The sequence below is a fragment of the Canis lupus genome, chromosome 11, assembly GCF_003254725.2.
Source record: "Canis lupus dingo isolate Sandy chromosome 11, ASM325472v2, whole genome shotgun sequence".
NCBI lineage: Eukaryota > Metazoa > Chordata > Mammalia > Carnivora > Canidae > Canis > Canis lupus.
In genome coordinates this window covers 2,535,369-2,561,357 of record NC_064253.1, presented here as the reverse complement: position 1 = coordinate 2,561,357, position 25,989 = coordinate 2,535,369, and the positions used below count along the sequence as shown (strand labels likewise).

General features: G+C 50.5%; 1 protein-coding gene across 1 annotated transcript in view; it reads right to left on the bottom strand.

Moving 5' to 3' along the window:
• ADAMTS2 (ADAM metallopeptidase with thrombospondin type 1 motif 2) overlaps positions 1-25,989 on the bottom strand; it is a 224,564-nt gene that overhangs the window by 79,551 nt on the left and 119,024 nt on the right. The window contains exon 4 of the mRNA XM_035697210.2: positions 15,993-16,195. Coding sequence (XP_035553103.2) covers positions 15,993-16,195 — 203 coding nt within the window. The remainder of the gene's footprint in view (positions 1-15,992; positions 16,196-25,989) is intronic.

Here is a 25,989-nt window from a genome sequence, read left to right as displayed (position 1 = left end):
CTCCTCACGCTGAACCTTCAAGAAACTTAACACCTTTTCCTCTGAGCTGAACTTTGGCAACTAAGTGCCAGTGCGAGTTGTACCCAGCACCACACTGACGGACAAGCCACACATGGAAAAATCCATCATGAGGCCTCAGGAAGCGGGGCTCACAGGGTGTTCTGTGACTTCTCTGGGAACCCCTGCAATAACTGGGAAGAAGTTCAGTCTCTCTGAGGACCCTCAGGAGAAGGTGCGGGCCGTCATGTGGCGGTGACAAAGAAAGTGCTGCAGGAAGCTGGGGCAGAGGGGTCTGCAGCCTTCCAGGGAGGGAGATTTTCATCCGTGCAAATCTCCTGACACGCGAACAGGGCAGCCAAAGCCTGGTCTTACTGTGAGAACAAACGTGCCCTTTGCAGATCTTCTTTTCCCACTTGTTTCTCAGCAAATACTTTCCAAGCAAAGCAGGGACAAACATGGTACTTACCTCTCTGCTCAAAATACCACGAAATGCAAATGGGCTGGGCTGACTGGATGGTACAACAAAAATGCGAGGCCTGTAGAGCCTTCCTTCAACACTGGGTCCAAGCACACGACTCCAAGACCCCAAGACTCTTCCAGAGAAGGCCAAACTGTTCCTGTCCCCCATCCCACAACAGGCCACACTGTGCTAGGACTGGAGATGTCTCTGCCTGTCCCCAGAGTAGAGACAGGGCTCCTCCACCCCCGGGCAAGCAGTTTGATGCCCAGAACCCAGGGGAGGCTCAACAAGTGTTTACCAGGCAAACCAAAAGCAAAGGTGCCTCAGCAGACAGTCCCTGTTGGTGCTGATTACCCCTGGAGCTGCCCCTTCCCTATCTCTCTGTCAGGTTGCAGGGGCTCCCCGTGATCTGGGCCTGGCACTTGGCCTGTTTGCATGTCAGTGTCCTGATCTGTGAATGGAGGTGATACTGGGCCTTACCCCTCAGGCTATCACCAGGATGGGCCCCAACACTGTATTTAAAGCATCTAGCAACCCCCCAGGCATAGCGTACACTCCCAGGCTTCACTCCTAGACCTGCAAGGGGCTCTGCTCTGGGTTATCTGAAGGGCCTTGGTGGACAGCAGTGCACACAAGGCATTTTCCAAGGCCCATCAGGTGTGCATGTGTGTGTGTGTGAGAGAGAGACAGAGACAGAGACAGAGACAGAGACAGAAAGAAAGATCCACACAGGGGTGTTCTCCCTCCCACACAGCACTATGTAGGACCTGACGTTCTCATCACTGCCCAACAACTCATGAGAAAGGTGGTAATATTACAGAACAGGGAAGGGCAGACTCTGCTGAGGCTGCAGGTCAGGGCCTGGCGTTCCCTTGAGGCCACTGCTTAGAGGCCACTAACAGGGAAGGAGCAGAGAGAAGGCAGGGATCTTGATTCTTGCTGGCAGCAACCCTGGCCCCGGAGAGTCCAGGGACATCGCCTGTCTGTCTGATGTTCCCCTGAGCTCCTTGGCACTATCTGACCACAGAGCCCCCGGGACTCGATGAGGAGTCCTGTCCAGAAGAAGCTTTGTGAGGAGGGGCCCTCGTGGCAAGACCTTGTGGCATCCTCACCTCCCCCCACCAGTCTGAGTTTGAAAGGCATGATCTTCACCCCTGTGATGTGATCTCTGTCACCTGTATTCAACTGGGCACCGGGATGCCATCTGAAAACAAAGCGTTTTCCTTCCTTCTGTGGTTCACATTTTTCTGCTGCCCTACCACCATTTTGATCCATGAAAGAGAGCAGGAAAATGCCATCATGAGGAGGCGTGGCCATAACACACAGGAAGTCCCTTGGGACTGCAATAGAGGAGGAGAAAGTGTCCTGGTGGGTGAAGGAGGTCAAGACAGGTGGCTGAGGAGAGGCAAAAAGTCAGACCCAGGGTCACAGTGCCCCATCCCTGCCTCTTCCCACCCGCCACACACCGTTATGGTCAAACAGATCCCAAGGGCTATGGGCCCTGCTTTCTGCTTAGATTTAGACCAGAGTCCGCTCCCAATGTAGTGCCAAGTGCAAGGTGAGAAATGAGGGGGTGGGGGTGGGCGCTGGTGTGAGTGAACAGACCTGAGCAGCAGCCTGGCTCTCCCAGACCCCACGGGTGTGTGTGGGCTCCAGATGTTCCTGTCTTACTCTGGCTGTGGACTGGGAGATGCTGCAGAGGGGACAGGGCATCATAGCACATGACCTGGGCCACGTGGGGCCCAGCACACCTGAGCAGTCCAGGTAAAGAGCCCAAGGCCAAACCTGAACCCCCTAGGCCAGCGTCCCCACTGCCACCAGGGCCCCAGGGTCTCCATGTGATGAGGAGGAAGAGAGGGACCCTGCCAAACAGGCGTTGACCCAGAAAAGACTCAGAAAACCAGGACAGTTTAGACCATCATCTGTGTCCCCCAGCACAAGCAGGGCTCATGAGTAATTCAGAGCTCCCAGCAAACTTCAGGAGCTTTGCTCCAATCCTACTGGCAGCATCATACTCACTTCCAGGCTTGTCTGCTGTGAGCACAGCCCTCCCTGAGAATGATTCACTCATGTTTAGTGCCCTTCCCAACGTTCAGGGCATAAGGAGCCTCCTTGAACACAGTAGGAAGTGGTTTTGCCCTTGCTGAAGCACACGGCCCTTCACACCAGCAGAATCTGTTTGAGTCACTGAGTTCCCAGGCTGTGGGACATGTTAACCCACCTGGGCCCAGGCTCAGACTAAACACCCAAAAGATAAACACACTATGTGACACAGGGCACTTCTTGGAGGCACGAGATCTCCTTTCCAGACTTGGGCAGAGAGGGGGTGTGTAGACCACCCTGCCTCTACACCTGGTGGTCTCCGGCTCCCCAGGCCCATGTCCCATGTTCATTGGGTGCTGGCTAACTCAGATGCTACCCTCCCCTGAGGCTGTTTCCTTGGCCTCCATCACAATCTCGAATGCCCTCATTAGTTCATTAGATTGTTAGCTGCCCCCTCCCTCCCCTGGACCTATGCCCCAAGAACCAAGGGCTCTTCTGTATCTGTGGCTGTTATATTCTCAGGGCCTAGAACCTGTTAGCTCTTAAAGCTTTAGGATGAAGCCCAAGCTCCCTCCATCTGGCCAGCTCCATCCCACTGAGGCTTCCCAGCCCAACCGAACCCCCAAGCCTGCCCTAGGTCGTGCCAAGAGTGTGGCTCCCTCTGAGTGAAATGGCACTAACTCTGGGCTCTCTAGCCAGGCAGAGGGCACTAGCTGTGCCTCAGGGCTGCCAAGGCCCTCATCCACCCTACTGACCTAAAGCAGGTGAGTGTGTCCCTATGAGAGCCAAGCTTCTCAAGGACGAGAGCTGGGCTGGTTTGGCAGATGTCACAAACAAATGACTGTGGCACCTCATTGGTAAGTCATGACCTTCCAAGACCTGTGTCATGGGCTTCCTCGAATCATTTCTTTACCTCCCACACTCTGCCAAGTGAGCTTTATTACCCCTGTTTTACCCGTGGGGAAACAGGCTAGGCGACATTGAGAAATTCACCCACTGAAGCACAAGTGGGAATTGAGGCAAAGGCTTTTGAGAGCAAGATTTGGCAAGTCTGAAATTAAAACCATGCATCCCTATGACCTGATGATTCAAACATCTAGTGTCTACGGTGGAGAAAAAGCTGTGGTCATAAGGAAGAAGGGACGAGGACAGCTGGCCTGCCGGGACATCTTTTCCATGGACAGGAAGAGTCTGGTTTTTTCATGGGAGTCTGTAAGACCATAGTCACTTTATGAGAATTCACCCACTTATTTATTCAAAAGATGTTGACTTAACACCTCGTACGTGCTGGGCCCTTTGCATGGGTGCTGACCATGCAAATCACATAAGCAGATCCCCTGAATTTGACATTAAATGTGTGACACCTTTCTGTGAACTCCTAATCCCCCTGAGACCTGTCACCAGGCCCCCCTCTGGCAGGAGAGTACCCCAGGATCCCCCGGGTGCTTGGCACTGAGGGAGCAGGCTGGCAGTGACAGCTTAAGCTGGCCCAGACCTGGAGCCCAGTGTGGTGCCACACTCGCTGCTTTTCCAGCTCAGCTGTCACCTCCTTGCTGGAGTCTGCAGAGACAAAATCCGCAGCTGCCTTTAGCTGTCACTGAGGAGTGATGATGCCTGGCCCTCCTTGTCCACGGGGACTCTAACTCCCGCTTTGACAACCATCAGCTCCCCCAGGGAGGCCAAGGGCAAGATGCTCCCAGACTTCCACATCAGCTGTCAGGCAGCCTCCTAGAGAGGAGAGGGAGGCTGGGGAGAATCCTAGGGGTGGGGGTGGGGTGGCACACACCCCAGGGAAGAAGAGGTACAGGTAAGGCCAGACCATGGTACCTCCCCCAACTGGAACTTTCTTCACCTACGCCATCATCACTGCAGGGGGTGGGAGAAGTACTTACTGTCCCATTGTCCACCCTGCCCCCCCTGGAATCTGGAATGTGGGCTCTGTGCAGGCAGGACCACCACCCCATCTTGGGCTTCCTCAGCACCACATTCCAGCACCTGCAGCTGTGTCTGGCACCCAGCAGGTGCAGGTGCTCGTTAAACATCCACTGATTGGGTGAATGAGAGAGTGAGCAAATCTTAGAGAAAACAGGAAGGCACAATAGATGGAAAAGCCAAGGGAAAAACCAGGAGAGTCAAAGCAGTAGATGGAAAACAGTCTGGGGCAAGGGCAAGTGATGTCAAATGCTGTTGGGAAATCAGCAAGAGATAGCCAAGTTGAGGATATGCTTTGGCTCTTCCTCAAGGGTCCAGGAGCACTAGCTCTTCAGACCAGAATGGCAAGAAAGGGACAGGTACCTAGGCCAGGTCGCCAAGGAGGGCCCGTCTTCCACATGTACGTGAATCCCACGTGCCATGCCCCAGCTGCACCACCCAACCTCCCTGAGCCTTGGTGAGCTTATCCAGGAGAGGGAACACCCAGGGCCACTGGGACAATGTGGGAATATCAGGTGTCTCCTCACACGGGGCTGCCAGGCATAAAAACTCCATCTCCTCCGGCTATGGGGGGACAAGTTTCTGATAACAGAAGGCATAAGCCCCACACTCTCAGAGAGAGAAGTTTCTCTTTTTAGACTCCAGAACAACCTCATCACTCCCCTGTCATAGTATGGCACCGCAGGCATCAGCCCTTTGATGCCCCTTAGTCTGACACAAAAGGCTCTGCCAACCTCATCTCCGGCCTGACTCCAGCCCTCTATGCCCCAGCTGGGCCCAACCTCATACTGTGATGTGGTACTGCCACTGGGCCTTTGCACATGTCCTCCTATGGCCTGCAGCAACACCTGAATGCACCAGGCTCCTCTCCTCATTAACCCCTGCCTCTGTTCAGGGGCAGCTCAAGTGGCCCTTGTCTGAGGTGCTCTTCCCCATGACCCCAGAATGCCCTATATTTATACAATCAGCGCTTGCATTAACCAGGACGTAATTACTCTTCCTCTCCTTGCCTCCCATCCCTCCCACGTTCCAAACTCTCTGAGCACAGGAAAATGACAACTCACTTCTGTACCCCAGTGCCCAGAATGGGGCCCTACTTAGATCAGGGGTTCAGAGAGCGCCCAATGCACAAACATGTTGCCAGGAATAGCTCATGTCCACAGGCTACTCTCTGCAGACCCAGGACTCTGCAAAGGACTTTTCTGGTGTTTAACTCGAGTCATGCTCACACCAGCACTGGGAGGTGGCACTAATTATCCCCCATCACAGGACACAGCAGGGCAGGCAGTCGCCTCCTTTCTTCTAGGCCAGAAGGAACCATCCACCAGCTGACCGGCCAGACTTGTCCTGCGGTCGTGTTCTGATTCACTTGTGCAATGTGAGGTCTTAATTTCAATTTATTGCTGACATTGAAAAATAATTAGATTTCCCATAAAAGTTGGATTCTCAACTTCCCATGGAAAAAAAAAAAAAAAAGAAAGAAAGAGAGCTGGCAACAGTGGGTCTGCACATTCCTCCATGACCACAAGCTAGCAGGACCCAGGAGGAGATCTCCGGGGGCATGCCCTCTCCCGACACCCCAGTCCCCACCACTCCCTACTGTCCACAGCCACCTTCACCCGGGCCTATCCTCCAGCCTGGCTCCATATGAAAGTGTGGCCCTCTCTCAAGCACACACCATCGGCCCTGATGGCTGTACCTCCTGGCAGAGCACAGGGCCATGCTCTCAGTCCAGTGGGACACACATGAGGATGTCTCGCTACAGCCCATGGCATCAGCATGCCCCAAAGCCTGGGGAGCTGTCGTGCAACAATGGGAACTTCTGCTTCCCGTTCTTCCACCCTGTGCTCTGGCCAAGCCCAAACCCAAATGTGTCCCCCATTGCCAGAGAACCCTGCTTACTTCCCTTCAACTTACGGGAAGCCAGTTTCAGTGTCGGGTTCCAGAGCTGGTTTTCTCTTTCCCAGGAACCAGAACCAGAGACACGTGAACCGGGACTTGGGGCAGAACCTTCACCCTGGCTGGCTTGCAATTCCAGGGACAGTTCATGAGATGATACCCGCCTCCCCCGGGGACCAGCACAAAACATTCCTGACCTGCCACTGCCTTCCCCACCATCACCACACGGCCCCAACATTCTTGGAAGTTAGTGAGAAATGGAGCCTGGACGCCTTTGATTGTTTGCAAACCCTGGCAGGGCTTTGGTAAACCCAGGCCAATTTCTGGATTAAATTAGAAAAGAAAAAAGGAAAAATATTAGAATCCTGGCACAGACAGAAATCATTCATTCAACAAAATTTGTTTATGAACATACTGTACAGAGGCTTGTCCCCATGCTAGGGGGGGTCAAAGGGTATGGCCTCTACTATGAAAGCACAGAAGTCTGTGGAGCACAATTCTCTGTGGCCCTAAGGAATGTGACTGCCCTCCACAGAAGAGATGTTTTGGGGGCTGAGGAGTTCTTCCAGAACATAGGCAGTTAACACAGCTGGGAGAGACAGCTCTGTCTGCCCAGAAATCTGTTCTTCTTACTCTGCTGTTTTAAAAATGATTATTAAATCAGCTCCTTTAATTGCTTTTGAAAGAATCCCCAAAGTGACCTCACAGGTCCACTGAGCTGGCAAGGCTAGGGTGGGAGTGGGGGTGAACTAAGGTCTGAGCAGGGAGAGGGTGGAGCTCAGCTTCAGGGCAGTGTGGCCTGCAGGAAAGGGCTGCTCCAGCTGCAGAGGATTTGTGGTCTGAAAAGGGTGAGGGGAACCTTGTCTCCTAGGGGCTGTGCTGGCCTTTATGGGTTCTCGGAGCATGTGGAATGTTCAAAGATGAAGAAACCAAGGGCAGGGCAAGGTGGGAACTTTGCCAGGCAGGATCTGGTCCACATTCTATACCTAGCTGAGGCCACAACTCATGGGGAACTCAAAGTATGGAGGAATTTCTTTAGAGCCAGATAACAAATATTTTGTGGGCACCAGGGAGTGAGTATTGTCAGGCTTGGGGACCACTTGTCTCTGTCCCAGCGACTCTGCTGTGAGAGCACAAAGCATCCACAGACCATTCATAAATGAGGGTGTGGCTGTATCCCAAAACTTTGTTTAAAAAAGGATAACGGGCTGGATTTGGCCCTGGGGCTATAGTTTTGGCAACATTACTCGAGAATCTCTGTTTATCTTAAAAAGTTCTGTGAATTTTGCTTTAACCTAGTAATATGCCCAAGGCTAGTTTGATATAAAATTGATGTTTTAAAATGTTTGTCATACAAAAAGGGTGACACTTCTGGGGCAGACAGTGGTGGCCTCCACAGCCTCTGCCAAATGCTCACAGAGGCAAAGAGAGGATCCTGAGCCACCTTCGGGGGGGAGGGGCACATCCCCCATCAGAGCAACACTGGTTAGCGCTTCAGCTGAAGGCTCTAAGCCACATAAGCAGCCCTGGTGTGGGCCCAAGGTGTAGATTTCTGGAAGTCCTGGCATAAATTTTGCTTTTCAAAAATGCATGTGTGAACATGTTACTTTAGTCAAGGCTCTGGTCTTCCCCCAAGATATTTGTCACCTGAGCCAGGAGAAAAGCCACTATCTGTGCCTGGCAAGGGAACTGGAGGTGCCACGAACATGCAGGCTGCATATGAGCATGACTCCTGGCATGCGCTGCTACGGCACCAAGTTTGGAAGCAGAGACTTGCTCAGGGGCTGGCAGAGCAGGTCGGGGAAAATGTGGTGATTCCCTGGTAGAGCCAGCAAGTGTGTTCAGGCATGTTGCCTGAAGCCCAGCCTGGGAGCACCAGACATAGCAGGGAGCACATTTCTAAGGAGAAAGAGTCAGCGGTTCCCAGTGTACCCAGAGAGCCCGTAGGAGAGGGGAATCCCAGGCAGAAGGAAGCTCCTTGATCCCAGGGCTGGGTCAGTGGAAGCCACAGCATGAGCCAGGGTAGAAGGCAGGGAGGAGTAGGAACAGGAGTGGGATGACAGCAGAGGGAGGCCAGCTGTGGAGGGTCACATCTAAGCAGAGAGATGGGTGGGGCCCAGCAGTGGTGCAGGGATGGGGCCTGGAGGAGCCAGCATGGCTAGACGGGCCACATATCTGGCCATGGCTTCTAGTTCCACCCTCACAGCCCTCCCAGCACCGGAAAGGAGATCCTTCCTCCCTCGAGCAGTGGACAGACCCTCTCAAATGGGTTTCCCAGGAGTTCCCAGCCTCTCTGACTAGGCTAAGGACCCCTGGGCTAAGGGAATGGGGCCTCATCCTGGGTTTGCCAGCAACCTTCGAGGCTCTGGGATTTGAGAGCTAGAAACCAGTGTGAGGGCCCCAGAGGATGAGGCCACCACCCACAGCCTGGCCCCAGTGCTCAGAAGGCCTTAGCACCCTCTTAGGCACAGCCTTCTTCATCTGGGCAGAAAGCCGAGAGTGGGTATAGCTTTGGGTTGAGCCTCTGGAAAAGCAGAGGATGGAGAAGGGCCATGGAAAATGGGGCCCTAAAGCAGGAAGCACAGGCCACATCATGTATATGGGGACGGTTGGGCCAGGCTGTGGGGTCTCAGGGCAGAGCTCATGTTTCCAAGTTCCTGGGCCAATGACCAAGGCCCGTACCCACAAAGGCCCTGCCCTTGGGGTTTAATGCTCTGTGGTTGCTGTCTTGAAATTCTTCATCATTTTACCTTTGAATTTGTGTTTTGTAAGTAAAGTCCAATGTGATAGTGAAGTCTTGGCTCACATGTGGTCATGCCTGCACAGGGCAAGGTCCTGGCCACCCACTCCCCACCCTTTGATCACGGCCACCCTCTGCTCTGGGCACGGGCCTGCCCACAGGTGCAAGAAGGGTACACGTGCCCTGTGGCCTCTCGGACCAGGACATGGCAGTAGTGGTCCCACCCAGGGCAGGCAGCTCCACACAAGTGTTGGTGGAGGTGAGCCTCTCACACAACCCTGTCCAGGTACTAAAGTGTAAAGAACCTTGACCATCTGCCCTGGGTGGGGGTAGGGGCCTGGGAGAAGGAGAGATGCTGGTTTCAATGTTCCAGACCCCACCCCATGCCAGGGCACAGCATGATGTGTTCTTCCAGTGGCAGCAGGTGGGGGACAAAGCAGCTGGCAGGCCCAGAGGGCATAGCCCATGTTGCTAGCTGGACCCTGGGGCACCTATGAGAATCTGTGCTTAAGAGAGTGCTCCCTTCACTGTCTCCATTCCTGGGGGCTTCTTTTTTCCTCCTTCCAACCTTTTCTGAGTCTGGCTTGTGTTTTGCCTGAATTTCTGGCACCCTCCGAGCACGAGCCACAAAATACAAATCTGTTTAATTTTGGTGATTCCACATCCAAGTTAAATGCTGTAATAGTTTCATTTAAAATAAGCTTTGTACAATATAAAAATAGTTGGCAAATTTCATAATAATAATTTAAAATTAGGGCAGCCCCAGTGGCTCAGCGGTTTAGCGCTGCCTTCAGTCCAGGGCGTGATCCTGGAGACCCTGGAGACCCTGGAGACTGAGGATAGAGTCTCACGTCGGGCTCCCTGCATGGAGCCTGCTTCTCCCTCTGCCTGTGTCTCTGCCTCTCTCTCTCTCTCTCTCTGTGTGTGTGTGTGATTAATGAATAAATAAAATCTTTTAAAAAATAATTTAAAATTCTAATTTTTCATTCCTTAGAGCGACAATCAGTAGAAAACTTTTAAATCTTGACATGCTGAGAAACAGAGATCATAGGAAAAGGAAAAGGCTTCATATGTACCTTTTGAGGCATTTCTTCCTCATCTCATAAAGAGCCACATCTTTACTTGGCCCTGGGCCCCAGAAGTTTGGTAATAGGAGACACTCTGAGTGTGGGGCTGTTGCGGCTAGAACGCAGCAAGAAGGGCCAGGTGATCAGTGCAAGGCCGTGGGTTTGGGAAATGATGCTGCTGACAACAAGCCATGCGAATCTGCCAGAGCAACCAGAGTGAAGCTCCAGAAGATTAACTTCTGGGGGAGAGCATGAAGTGCTAAACACAGCACCCAAGGGAAAAGCTGAGGAGAGAAAGATGTCAGGATACCACTATACACAGAAATGTAAACCATTGCAAACTGCCCCAAACAAAACAAAGGGCAAAGAACAAAAGTATGGAGGATATTTCCCACCCACATGACAAACAAAAAAGTTAGCCTATGCTAATATAAAGTTTCTTCAAATTAAGAAGAAGGAAACTAATATCCCAATAGAATAAAGGACATGAACAGGCCTACCCTAAACATGGAAGATGATTGCTGTTTTAAGGTACATAGATATTTTTTTACAGATGCAACCTCATTACATTAAAAAAAAATACAACTTAATGACTAAAAGTATATCCCAGCTGTAGCTTTCAAATTACCATAGCTGAAAAGAATTCAGTGCTATGAGAAGAGGAGACAGGCATTTGCTCAATGGAGTGCGAATAGGTGAAACCCTTACAGAGAACATTCTGGCACAGAAAGTTTTAAAATGCACATATTGGGATGCCTGGATGGCTCAGTGGTTGAGCATCTGTCTTTGGCTCAGGCCACGATCCCAGGGTCCTAGGATCAAGTCCCACATCAGGCTCCCCCTGGGGAGCCTGCTTCTCCCGCTGCCTATGTCTCTCTCTCTCTCTCTCTCTCTCTCTCTCTCTGTGTCTCTCTCATGAATAAATAAATAAAATCTTTTAAAATAAAATAAAATGTACATACCTGTTGACCAAGCATTGTACTTTTAGGGACTCAGTTTAAGGAAATAGTAAAGGAGTAATAGATTTAGCTGATATTCATTACAGCTAGTGGCTAATCTGACCTCTAATAGAGAAATAAATTTTGTTATATGAATATGTCATATCAATAATCAATTACATAAAAAGTATGCTATGTGATTCAATATGATGCCATAATTAAAATGAGGTAGCAGGTGGGACGCCTGGATGGCTCAGTAGTTGAGCATCTGCCTTTGGCTCAGGTCATAATCCTGGGGTCCTGGGATCCAGTCCCACATCAGGCTCCCTGCAGGAAGCCTGCTTCTCCCTCTGCCTATGTCTCTGTCTCTCTCTGTATGTCTCTAATGAATAAATAAATAAAACCTTTTAGAGAAATAAAATAAAATAAAAACAAAAATAAAATGAGGTAGTAGGCCTCATTGGTAGGAGAAAATATTCACATACCTGCAGGAATATATTCTAATTTTCCATCCTAAATAATATGTTGTCTGTGTTAGGTGCAGTATCTTTTAAAAAAGAAGAATGTTATTTTCAAGATTTAGAGAAGAAAAGAAGGAAATGGGATCTGGCAGGAGATGCTGGAATGGGCTGGTAGGGGTGGGGAGTCTGAATGCCCTGAGACATTTTCTGCACCCAGGTGGCTCTTGTGATGCTCAACAAACATTTCCAACCCTTCTCACCCTTGAGTGTCTGACATGGAGAGAGGGACAGACTGATTAACTCCCATTTCTCTATGAAAAAAAGGGAATAAAATATCTTGTCCATAAATGCAGGAAAAAAGTGATACCTCTAAGTGATTTCCCACTGCCCTTAGGGTCACATTCAAGTCCCTCTCCACATCCAGTGACTGCTCCTGCTCAACTGCAACTTCTCTTCCTACCTGGGCCCCTTTTTCCCTACACCAGCTCTTTTTCACACTTTGAAATGTGCTGACCTCACTCCTGTCTCAGGGCCTTTGCACCATCTGTTTCCTCTCAACACTCTATCCTGCCACTTCCCACAGACATCCACTATCATTCAATTCTTAGCTCCAATGTTACTTTCTATGCATGTCCTCACTGACCACCTGCATAAAGTGGCTTACCTTTCCCAGTCCTTCTCCACCTCACCTTTGTATTTCTTTCATTGTCTTTATCTGAAATTATCTCTTTGCTTGAATACTGTCTATGCCCCCCACCAGAATGCTATGGCTATGTCCTGTCATGCTTGTGGCCATACCCCTTGCCTGACATATAGAAGATGCCCAGTGAACATTTGTTGACTGAATGGTCAGGTGCCAGCTGTATTAGTCAGCATAGGATGAGCTATGCTGCATAACAAAGTCTCCACCATATCAATAGCTTAACACAATAAACCTGGCATGTGTTTCCTTATACACATCACAGTCCATTGCAGGTTGAATGATTCTGGCCCATTTTATACCTGCACCTACTAGGACATATGGCTCCCAAGGTCACCGTGTTAGGGAAAGAAACAGAGAGAGGGGACACACTGAATAGGTACAAGGTAGGGGAGCGAGTGGATATCCGAGGAAACAAACGTCTATGTCACACCAGGACCCACACATCCCAGCCCAGATTCTGCCACAAAGAGACCCCAAAGGGAGCCCTGGAGGCAGAATCACCCTAAATGATGAAGGAAACCAGCCCAGCTTCCAGCTGTCAGGGTCCAACTGCACCTGCCTTCTGTCCACCTGGGCCTCTGCCCCTCCTCAGAGCCTGCACTCCCAGGCTCCTGCCACCAGAACCTTCACCAGACCCTCCTCCCAGGGCCTTTATGATCTTCTTCAGGGGACAGGCTGTGTCCATCCAGAGCTGGTCCCCAAGCCTCAGACACTGGAAGTGTTTCCGCCTTCGCCCCGGATGACCTCACAGCTGACCAAATGCCTCACTTGGAGCACAGTCAGGGCCAGCTGCCGCCACATCTGTCCTCCACATTGCTGATTTGGCTTTAGGGCTGGGAGGCCCCATAACCAGCTGTGTACTTGCAGGGAGAGGGAGACCTGCTCTGGCCAGGGCTTCCAGGGCCACTCGGGGCTCTGGCTGCAGCTCCAGATGAGCCAGCACCCTAGGGTCTCAGGGCCACAACACAGTAGCCACTGGTCACAATGGTGATTTAAAGCCAAATGTAAATTAATTACAAATTACCCATTGAATGGCTATAATCAAAAAGAAAAAGAACAAATGTTGGTGAGGATGAGAAACCAGAACCCTGAGGCGCTGTTGGGAAGGAAGGTAAATTGGGGCAGCTGCTGGGGACAACAACTGTAGGGAGGTTCCTCATAAAGTAAAAAATAGAACTACCATATAATCCTAAAATTCCACCCCCGGGTATATGCCCAAAAGAACTGAAAGCAGGGACCTGAAGAGATACTTGTACACCCGTGTGCACAGCCACATTTTTCACAATAGCCAAGAGGTGGAGCAGCTCCAGGACTCCTCGACAGGTGAATGAATAAACACAACGGGATATGCTTCAGCCTTAAAAAAAAGGGCATTCTGGCACATGCCACAACACGGATAGGCCTTGAGGACATTCTGCTGAGTGAAATAACCCAGTCACAAAAAGACAAACATCCCTCTTATATGAGGTACCCAGAGTAGTCAAAATCATAGAGACAAAAATAGAATGGTGGTTGCTGGGGGCTGGAGAAGGGGGCAGGGGGGTTAGTGTCCGATGGGGACAGTTTCAGCTCTGCAGGATGAAAGACTTGTGGGGATGGCTGCGCAACGGTGGGAATGTAGTTCATGCCACTGAACTGCACACTTTAAAATGGTGACGGTGGTAAATTTTACTTATATTTGACCACAGTCAAAAAAATTTTTAAGTAGGATTTAAAAGTCTATTGAAAATAAAGTAAGATAAAAATTCAGTTCTCTCATCATGTCAGCCACATTCTAAGTGCTCAAGGGCTGGCTAGTGGTAGCTGCACTGGACAGGGCAGAATTTTGAGCATTTCCAGCATTGTAGAAGGTTCTGTTGGACGGCGCTGCTCTGGCCGGTCACCCTTTCTCACGGACTCACGATTCCTCAATCTCCCTCCTCCCCAGGACTTCGGAATTCTCTCCCAGGTACACATGGCCCTGAAGGAGGACACAGAGCTTGACAGGGTAGTAACTGTCAGGGCAAAGCACGCTCAAACAGGGTGCCTCACCTACCCCACCATGCGGGAGGGGAGCTCCGGTTAGAGGGGCAAACATCCCCCCTTCTCCCTGAGCCCCAGGCTGGCTGGCATGCCCTGGGACAAGCATACATCCCATAAACGCTCGCTGGATGCCACAGGGGAAAAAGGACTTGACCCAACTACTCTTCCTCAGCTCCTCCAATTTATCTCCTAAAATCCTTTTTATGCTGTGACAAAATGTTTCCATTTAGAGAATTTTTGTATTTCTCAGGTTTTTCAAGAAACTAACCAAACCATCCTATTATCCAAAGTTGGGGTACAGTCGGAGCACGAGGGTGTAAATGAATAAAATGAAGTTACCTGACCAGACCAAGAGAAAGTTCAAGCCTTCCTCCTATTGGCTCATGCAGCACAAGGCATGTGTGACAGAGGGACCCTCCACACCAGGTAATGGTGGGGCCAGGAGTCAACCCAAGTGTGACATAATAATAAATATATACTGGTTTCTGCCCCCCAGTTCCTGGCTCGGACCTCCTAAACCCTGTAATGTCCCAGGGACAGGGTGACAGAAGCAGTTTTGTTATTCCTAATGAGCCTCTTTCAACGTTACCTGAGTTTATGCTAATGAAGTGACTCTTGGTGGGCTCTAGATAGTTTCAGGATGGAGGGCCCGCTGCCAGAGGCACCAACCACGCAATCAGAAGGTTGGAACTTCCAGCACCCATCCTCTGTCCCTGTCTCAGGCTTCTAAGGAGAAAGAGGATCTGGGGATTGAGTTCAATCACCCACAGCCAATAAAATCTCCGCAAAATCCCTAAACCATGGAGTTCTGAGAGTTTCCAGGTTAGTGAGCACACTGAGGTGCTGGGGTGTAGTGCTCCCAGAAAGGGCAGGGAAGCTCTCAACCCCCTCCCACCTGCCTTGCCCCATGCATCTTTGTCATGTGACTACTCTGGAGTTGCATCATTTATAATATACCAGCGATAGTGAGTTGGGTTTTCCTGAGTTCTGTGAACTGTTCTCGCAAACATGTGAAACTGAGGAGGGGTTCCTTTGACTTATCGCTGGTTGGGTCTTCTAACCAGACTGTAGTTGGGCCAGTCCTGTGGGACTGAGCCCTTACCCCATGGGGTCCATGTTAACTCTGGGTAGTTAGCATCGGAAGCGCTTGGTGCAGAAAACCCATAGATCTGGTATCAGAAGAGTTGATGTGACTACAGAAGACAGTCCTTCCTTCAGCAGGACTCTCAACTGGGCTGGAAGGCAGTGTAATGCTTGGAGAGGAGTGCATATTTTCAAGGCAGTCTCATAGAGTTAGTGTGAAGACTGCCTATGATAATGCACGGTAAATGCCCAGCACGCGCCTGGCACATAGTCACTCATCGGAGCTCAATGACTGTAGGCATCATGGTCGCTTTATTATTACTACACTAAAGATACTTTTCAAAAATAAGATGAGATTAAATGTGACAACTGTCCAAAGTAAAACACACTCTGCATATCTAACTGACTTGGGCCCCACCTTGTAGACGAGAGGGCTGAATTCCAGAAAGTCGATGACTCACCTAAGGCAGGCAGAGAAGAAGGTGGACAGGCGGGCAGAGGTCTCTCTGCCCAGCCATCAGCTCGTTCGCGTCCTCTTGCCCCTGACCTACGTCTCCACTGGGGCCTTGGGGGGCCTTGCCCCCGGACTTGGTTACCTGTCCCTCAGCCCCGCTGCTCCACCCCTGCCACCGGCTCCTACTTACAATGTTCATGAGTGTGAGCAGGTATTTCTGCACATGCTCCTTCCCATGGAACTGGACCACAGAGTCATCCACACCCAGCAGGACCTCAATGTTGTAGTCACCGTCGGCAGCATGCCTTCGCGTCCTGCGCCTTGAGCCATTGACATGCTCCTCCAGGACACCCAGGGCATGGCTGAGGTTATCCAGGCTGCCCAGCAGGGCCCCTAGAAAGACAGAGGACACAGTCTGCAGTAGCAGCCCAGACTTACCAGGTACATCCAAACATGGCAATACCCCAGCTGGGTGCAACTCGGCACCAGCCTGGCCATCATTATTGAAAACTCACAGGACCCAAACTGTCCCCATTTTACAGAAGAATGAACCAAGTTTCAGAGGGGGTAGGGTGCATGCCAAATGGGCTCGGACCCAAAAGCATACAAACCAATGCCTCAGCCATCACAGAGCCTAGGGCCTGACACCAAGGGATGAATGGAGAGGCTGAGAAGCTGAGATGCTGAGCTGGGAAAGTGTATGACCAGAGCCAGCTCTTTTCACCTGTTCACATACTCGAATACCCAAGAAGGGCTGCTCAGGTGTCAAAGGTCTGGTGTCCCCAGTGTGGCCACCACATGATAACCAGGGAGACTGAGACCCAGACCTGATGGTATGTGTCCCACACCAATTCCTTAGGCAGCTCCCCTTCTGAAACCTTCCTCTGCTGAAGGAAGGCCCCTCATCTGTGGATCAAGCCCACCTACCCCACTCCAGGGTTGATACCTCCCATTGGCGCCCCTCCCCAGTGAATTATGCCTACCCCTGGACACAAGCTGAGGAGATGGGTAGTTATGTGACTCAACTGTGCAGGGACCATGGCCCTCTGGTGACAGCTCTCCAAAGTCAGCCGTGGTGAGGGAGGGGGCCCAAGGGGCCTCAGCCAAGGACCCCAGAATATCATCTCACTGTCTTCACAGCTGTGGGATCTGCCTCAGCTCTCTTCTCCTTCTCTGCCACCAGGGCCTGGAGCCCACCCTGGACTAGAGCTCCCACTCCCAGCCCTTCCCTGTCTGCACTCTCAGGGTCACAGCTGAGCTGACCAGGCTGACCTTTGTCATTGCCAGCAGCCCCAGACCACACTGCCTGCTAAGTTCCAGTGCCAAAGCCTTTGGAAGCCCCCCACATCCCTGTCTTGGTCTCTGTGTCTGTGCTGGGGCCCTAACCCCAGGGTCCAGCTTCTCCTTGGCATTCCCAGGCACCTGCCCTGGGAAGGACCTGGGATCTCAGGTCATCAGGCCATCACCAACCCAGGCTATGGTGTCCAGTCCCTGCAGCCTCTGCTACTGGAGGTGGGGTCCATGCTCCCGGCAGCACCATGTCTCTACAAAGAGTCTTCCAGAATAATTCTCACTCGTCCCCAAAGCTTCTGGTCTGCTGCCTCCTCCAGATAGAAGGAGGAAATCCCTCCATGTCACAGTGGCACACAGCAGATGCTGGAGGCAGATCGGAGCCTCTGAAAAGAGCGTGGCAGCTCCCAGTCCAGGGAGGCAGCCTGCCCGCCAGTCCTGCCCCACCACTCAGCCCTGTGCATATGTCTCCTCAGCCAGGGCTGACAAACGGGCCTCTGTGCTGTACACTGCTGTCCCCTCTTTACAGACAGAAAGACTAATGAAACTCCAGCACAGCAGACTGTTGGCCAGGAGCTCTCTGCTCTGCACCTGCTGTCTGCTAGGCGTGAGGCACAAACCTGCCACCGATCATGGGACAGACCTATCAAGAAGGGAAAGTGAAGGTAAAGGAGGTGAAGGAGGTAAAGGAGGTGAAGTCGGGCCAGGGCTGAGCAACTGCTGGCATTCCTGTACTTCCTGGAGTCCTTGTGCCCCCTGCTCTAGCCCTGCTATCCCCCAGGGCACCCTGACCCCCACACACATGCTCGCACCTGGCAGATGCTGCCCAGGCTCCTCCAGGGCTGGGGACACTGGGAAGGCAGGCATACAGGCAGTGCCCATTCAGAGCTGATCATCCTGCTGGGCTGCCTGGAGATGATTCAAGGCCATCTTTGCCGCTCCCAGAGGAGACACCAGCTACTTAAATCTGACAGGGGGTTCGAGGAATTGCTACTCTATTTTTACACATTTATTTCTTTGCATTTCCAACAAGCAGGGACAGCTCACCTTTAGAACCACCTTGAGAAGCAGAAAAATGGTAATTTCCATTTAAAAAAAACAAAAACCTTCCCTGGAGAAGAGGCTAGATGTTACCCTCTGCCCCTCTCAAGCCAAGGGTCACTGACAGGTGGTCCCTGGGCAAAACCAGACCAGAGAGGCATATACTAGGGCCACGTGGTGTTTTAAAAAGACCTTATTTGGTTGACAGTATTTCAAAATTGGGAGAGTTCATGTTAAACAAAATATAGAAGAGCCATCTTCTCTTGAGGAGGTGATGAACAGGTAACACCAGGCTGCGGATTGACAGCCATGCCTGGAGGTAGGACACACGGGGACCACGTCCCCAGGCCACCTGCCCCGCTACCCTCACTGCCCTCCTGACCCCCCAAAGGCATCATAGTATGCTCCTGCCCCTAACCCTGGGAGCTGCCACGCAGTATATCCCTCCCAATATTCCCTGTGGGTGGGAGGGTAAAGGGGCTGCCACCGAGCCAGAGCTGGCTGGGACACATCTTGTAGCTGCTTCTGTCAAGCAAGCACAGTGTTTAGCTACATTTATGTTACAGGTCCATTAAAAACAGCAACATTTCTTAAAGATGCAACAGAAATGACAATTTTATCTCAAGCATAATTACTACTGCTCAAGTTATTACTTTAATTATGATGATTTGGGGGGGGGTGACTTGGACATTATGTTCTAGAACACCTTCCCCCAAGACCTAAGGCCAAGGGCAAAGTGCAGATGAGGAGAGGCAGGTGACAACCCTGCCTTGCAGCCCGGCCCCTGGAAGCCTCCTCCCTGCTCAGGCCTGGCAGGACATAGGAGCAACCCCAGGATCGGCGGGGTCTGCCAAGACAGCCCAAGGTCACATGAGCACTGACAGACCCAGCAGCCAGGCTGACATTCCTTCCACCGTGCCAATCTTGGATATTTCTTCAGTTTCCCAGCAATGGGCTCAGTCCTGAAGCCCAGACCATGCAGAGACCCTGACCAACCACACCCTGGTCCTAGCAGGCCTGTCTCTCAAGCCAAGTCCTGCTGCAAGGAGTTCAGCTCCCGTCTGGTCCTGGGTCAGCTGCCTAGTAATTCCCTGACACCAGTGCTGGCCTTCTGGGCTTGTCCATGTGCACTTGGTTGCTTCCCTGGCCTGAGGCCCTCTGCTTCTGTTGGTCCCTTAGGGTCAGAGGTGAGCTCACTGCCATGCTCCCCTCAACCCCTGGAGCCCCCCTGCATGCCTGCAACCCATGTGCTAAGCCACAGTGACGGAGAGTTCACCCTACCCTTGCTCTATCCCTCACTACTGGCTCAGGCCAGGATAACAAGCTGTCAACACTGCCCATCTCCTGCTGAGGTGTGAGGACAGCACTGCCCTGGCTCCTGTTGCCCTCCGCACACACCTCACCCACCGGTGGCTGCTGGTTCCCACGGGTGGCTGATCCACGGTAGACAGAAGACTGCATCCCTGCAGGCCAAGCCCACCCCACCCCCCAACTGGAGGCATCTGTAGCGGAACCCTATTTTTCTAATGCGTAACCACAGGGATTTTAGTTCCCAGCATGCCCTGTGTTGGGGGGACTCTTCTGCAGGGCAACTGGGGCTTTTTTTGCTCCTGTCTCAGGCAATTGGTAACATGGCAAGAAGCTTCCAAGAGCCGCCCTCAGTTTTTGAGTCTCCAGAGGGGATCAAGCAAGACACATCAGATGATCAAGGAAAGGACAAGAGAAGAGCAAACAGAATTGGATCCAGGGAATCCCAAAGCATCTGTCCTCCAGGGGAATCAGTGGGTCATAGTGGCCAAACTTATCCAAAGCCAGTGGAGCACAGGGTGCCATCTGAACCAACCCCCATATCCGGGCCTGGAGTCAGGGACAAACCTCTGCCACCCCAGCAGCCATCTGATCCCCATAATGAGGAGAAGGCACCTCATCATCCTTATTTCTGTCCCCATTTTAGCATCAAGGAACCCATGGAGCAGAAAGATTAAATGATTTAGATAAGCCAGGGAGGAGCTGGGGCCTGCCCTGGCCCCTGGGATCCCATGTTGTTAACATGCCCCGGAGCCATCCCCACACTTCACCAGTACAGAGGAATGGGTTGGGGGAACCAAAACAGGTAGAAACAGAAACATTTAGCCTGGAGAAGAAAGCCCCCAGGTCTTGAGTCTGCAAAGGCCTCTGGAGCATTGCGTGGCAGGCACTGATTCTGTTGGTTGAAGGGCACCTGCGTGTTTGCTGTCCCTGGGTATTTGCAGATCCCACAGCCAGGACTGGGCCACAATGACCTCTTCACCTGGGATTCCCTTCCTGCTGCTGCTGCTGCTCCCACCCAAAGTCAGCACTCCTCACCAGGCCCAGCAGGAGTCCCTCAAAAGGCCCAGAGGGAAGGAGGTCTGCAGCCCTCCTGCACTGGCCTCAGGGACACGTTTGGTCCCCATCTGCCTCTCGCACAAAGCTGGCTGCACATCTGTGGGGGATGGGGTGCACACAGCCTTGAGAAGATGCTTCTCAGTGACAAGGGAAGACTGCTGTCCCCTATCCGTGGAATCATCGTTCCCCCATTTCTCACTGGACCTGCTCCTTCTCATCCTTCAGGTGTCAACTGAAAGGTCACCTCCCCAGGGGAACAAGGCTTATTTCATCCTAATTAAAATAGGCGTGCCCCTCCCCCAATGTCTCCCTGACAGCATTTTGCTTTCTTCCTTCCTAAAACACACCACTCATTTGTGAAATTTGCTTGGGCATTAAGGGCCTCTCCCATCTTGGAAGACAGAGGCCATGGGGTCTTGTGTGCCTCAGTTTCCTGAGTGCCCTACAAGTCATGGCAAGGGTGGGAACAAAAGGAGCCAGGGCAGAGAGGCAATGGGAGGGAACATAGGGCCCAACAGGAGGAGGAGGAGCTGGCACAAAATCTAGCTATACATATGACACAACTAAGATAAAATGCCCCAGGCAGAGTTAAAACAAATGGGGGCGGGGGGCAACGAAAGAGGTACCATGTAATTATCAACAACAACCACCACAAAAAAGCAGAAATAACCATATTTATGAGATAAAATATAATCCAAGGCATTAACGTGACAAACCAATCAACAGCATTGAGAAGATATAAAAGATATGAAACTTTATGCACCCAGCAAAGCTTCAATTTGTTTCCTAAGGAAAAACAGACAAACCACAGCTCTCTGTGCATTTTTATACATTTATTCCAGAAAACAATAGATGAATTAGATTAAACACTAGGTAGGGCTGTCAGGGAGGGATCTGCATTACTGAGATGATCTAGTGCTTAAGCCCAGCAACTGGAAAGCATGCTCATTTCAAGCACACACGGAACAAGTCCCAAATTTGACCATGTATTAGGACAGCAAGAAAACGCAAAAATCATGTCCATGGTCACCACCATGAGATAAAATCAGAGAAAACAAGAAGAGGAAATGCCCTCAAATCCCAAATACCAGAAATTAAAGAGACAGTTTTAATAAGTCGAGATGACATGAAGAATATAAATTCTAATTGCTGGCTCAGTTAGGAAATCAGAAAAACCTGAGAAAAATTTGAGAAAGTAGTCAAAGAAAAGCCCAGATGGTTTTATAGGACAGTTTTACCAAACTACAAGAATAGATGTTTCTCATCCCATGTACAATAGCTAGGAAACAGAATGGGAAAAAGGGCTTATCAACTATAGCAACAAACCCCACAGAATATCTAGGAATAAACAAAAAGAACGAATGTATAAACACCACACAAAGAGTGGTATGATATAGTTTACAACCCTCCAAAAGTACAAAGGGAGACCTCAATAATTGGAGACACAACAATGCTATCCTCGATGACAAGTTGATTCTCCTCTAAATCCATGTACAAACTTAACACAATCTCCATCAGAGGATTCTGAAAACCCAACAAAATAACTCTCAGATGTAACCAAAAGACTATCTATGAGAGAATAGCCCAAAAAATCTTGAAAATCTTGAAAAAATAATAATAACGGGAGGTACTTATCTTTCAAACTAACCGAACATATTACAAAATATGTTTACATCGTTTGTATGTTTAATATGTTCACATGTTTAATATTACAAAACATTAGTGCACAGTGACACTGGTGTCAGGACAGCCAGACCAATGGTACTGAACACAAAGTCCCAAAACATATCCAAGCATAGCAGGGACTTCTGGTTGAAATGAGAGGTTGAACCCCATTACAACTTTGGTAAAGTGATTTTTTTTTTTTAAATCACAAGGCTACAAGGACAAGGAGAGTAGCTGAGGAAAAAATGAACAGAACTGTTGGAGGCTGGAAAGCAGATGGTCTCATAGTAATGGACTGAGTATATCTGAGAAAGTTGAATCCCCAAGCTGCCAATGAGGAGAACCAAGTCTGCATCGTAAAATCCACCAAAGGTACTACATGCTTCTGGATGTGGCAGTGAAGGTCAGATTGGAATAAGCTGGTGACTGATGCCAAATCCCCTGCCCATACACTAGGCCCCAGGAACAGCCCTGATAATTAACATTGGCATTGGTCTGGAAGCTCATTCTCTCTCGGAAAGGAGGAAAAGAAGGTCTCTGGGCTGCAGGCACAGGTGTGGTTGAGAGCAGAGGCACCAAACTAAAACCAGAAGGATTAAATCAATGCTGAGGCACTAGCCCCCTTCCACAATTCACTCCCAGAATGTTGGAAGTCAAGCCTATACCCCCTCAGCAGGCGATTAGGAAGGGTCTTCTCTAGGGAATCTGATCAACCAAAGACAAAGAGGCAGTATCGCCATCCATGGTTCACTGTGTCTCCATGCATCAAGCTCCGACTCACTTCTTTTGTTGCTGCCTCTCCTGGGGCAGCCCCAGACATGACAGATGGAGGCCAAGATGAAGCAAACATTCCAACAGGAAGAAAGTGGAAGAGAAAGAGACTATACAGGAAGGTGTGGGAAATCTATCATCAGTAATATCTGAGAAGAGAGCTGGAAGATATTACATCCATTAAATGAGGATAGGATGGGAATAATGAAAAAGGTCCTTTGAGATTAACACTATTTCAGCAGAAATTATAAACTCAGTGGGAGGACTGAGAAGATAAAGTTGAGAAATCCTCCAGCAAGTAAAACAATGAGACAAAGAAACTTGAATAATCATGGAAAATAGTCAAGAAAATTAGAGGACCAGCCTGGAGGTGTATCATCCATACAACAGAAACTTCATAAAGACAGAAAAGGGAAAACAGAGAGGGAAAGAAACTATGAAATAATTCAAGAAAATTTCTCAGAATGGGAAGGCATAAGGCTAGGACCATAGAAGGAAGTAGACCTGCACTGTGGCACACCATCATAGTATTTCAGAACAGAGAAGATTCTACAGGCCTTCACAGATAATTGGAGGTATATGGGGGGAGCAGTTACAGAGGAGCCCACAAAGCACTGGAATCAGAATGGCTTCGGACTTGCCCAATTCAAAGAGGAAAACAATGGAGCAAAGCCTTTGAAAGTCTGAAGCAAGACTATTCACCAGATAGAATTCTATGCCCAGACAAAATCTCCATCAAGAAAGTGAAATAGAGATATTTCCAGACACATAAATTCTCTAAAGTTTTATCTGTCTAGCACTCCTTCTCAAGAAAGCTGCTGAAAGATACACTCCTTCAATGAAGATGGCAGATACAGGAAGCAGGATGACAAGGGGATCCCTTGGAGGATGACAGAGGGAGCCCAGGAGGGCAGCTCGGCACCAGATGTGGAGGGAGCTGAGCCGTCCTGCAGCAGTATGACCTGAGACAGATGGTCATCACTAAGACCCCCGCTTCTATCATGCCGTCTTCTTAAACCAAGGACAGAACCCCCAGGGCAGCTTGGCCCAGACTGTCATCAGGACTTGGCCTGTCCTGACCATGTGCTCCTGAGGTCCACTACATAAAGACACAGGATATGCATAGGATATTCCAGGCCCCTCCTTGGAGCACCCCTTGACCTGTGAGCCATTTTTCACTGCCCTGAACAAGGCATGCAAATGGGCATACTTGCATAGGTCCTTAAGGAAGCAATGGCCCCATTGCTTGGGCAGGTTTAGAAGAGTTGGGGGCAACCTGGCTGTCATCAGAGGGGAAGAGAAGGGGCAAAAATACGGCAGGTGCACCCCACACAGTGCTATATGGAGGTCAGAAGTATGACATCCACATACACAACAGAGGGATCTTAGAAACAGAGTGCTGAAAGTAAAAATCAGTGAGAAATATAATGCAACACCATTCATGCCCATTAGACACATCCATGCTCAAGTAAGAAGCAACACTGATTTTGCAAAAATATACAGTGGCCAAAGGAGACCCTTTGATCACCTTAGAATGGTCTCTCTAAGGGGGAAGAGAGGTGAGCTAGCTGGTTGTGGAGAGAGGTGGTTTCTTTTTTTAATGATGTTGGAACAACTGGTTATAGATGGAGGAAAAGATGGCATCCTGACCTCAGACAGTATGCAAAAACAAATTCCAGGTGGACTGGTGGCCTGGAGTGATAAAAATGAAGTCACAAAAGTGCTAGAAGAAAACCCAGCTAAATGCTTTTTTAGGATCTCAGTTCTGGGCAGCCTCTGGACTCCTAGGCCAGTGTGGTTTCCAGATCCCCCACCTGACCCCCTACCCGAACTGCCCAGCCTCTGCTGGGCAAGCACGTGGATGGATAGGTGTGCTCACTGGGGGCCATGCTGCTGCTCAATTGTCAGGCAAGTGAATGAGAACCAATTGCCCTCACTTCTCCAGTGCTCAGAAGTCCCTGAAGCTCAAATCCAAACAAGCAGGACTGTAGGCAGTGTTCCAAATAAGGGGGGAGTGACACTTACAGAACAAGACCCAGGCCAGAGCACCAGCCCAGCCCTGCTGCTGCAAATACTACCAGGCCCCAGCATGAGTGGCAGAGCAGGCCCAGGGGACCAGAGTTCTGAGTACCAGCAGCCTGGAGCCTCGAGGAGCATGCTGGTGCCCCCACCCAGGAGAGGTCATCTGGAGGAAAGTCATCCCCTCCATTTGTTAACAACCTCGAGACAAGCCCTCCATGACTGCAAATTCCCCTAAAGATGATCGTTAAGATAAAATATGTTTATGTAGAAGCATAATCAGGACACAGCAAAAGCCCGCCCTGTTTGGAAGCAGGCAGGCCCTATGGAGGTTCTGGGAAGCAGAAAGCAGGCTCGGCCCCAAGGGGGCCATCAGCACAGGGCCCCACTGGTGAGCTTTATTAAAAGAAGCTCATTAGGATTATTTCATCCCAGCCCTTTATAACTTTATGACCAAATCGGAATTAATTTTTGCAATGCCGGCAGACGCAGCTCATCCAGTGTCTTTTAATGACTCGAGATGGAGGGGAGACATGGGAGGGGCCCCTGAGGCTGGGCCAGCCCCTCAGTGCTCGTTCATCAGGGTCACATCTGTAACAGCTTCTATGACTCTCAGAAACAACAGCTGGAAGGTCCATAAATTGCCTCCAGTCCCAGGCCTGCTAACTTTTCCAGAGCTTCAGGTCAGAAATGGGAGCTCCGGAGAAGCAAAAAGAAATTTTTCTTGGTTTTTCCATCTGAGGCTATCCCCAGAATGTGCCCTCCCAGGGTATGGGGCAACGGAGGCTCCTCAGCAGTGGACATGGAATATCCTGGCCCGCCCAGCACCCACCTCCTTGCTGGAGATTATACAGCCACCTGGAGTTGTACCACTTTGCAACCTGCTGCTTCTTTAGGTGCTGCTCCTTGATTTTCCTTTGATGAACCATCCTTGCTATTCCCAGACCACATGGCTCGGGGGAGGGGGGTGGCCAATACCCATGGAGCTTCACCCCAGAAGCACCCACATGGCTCAGGCAAGCCAATGAACTCTG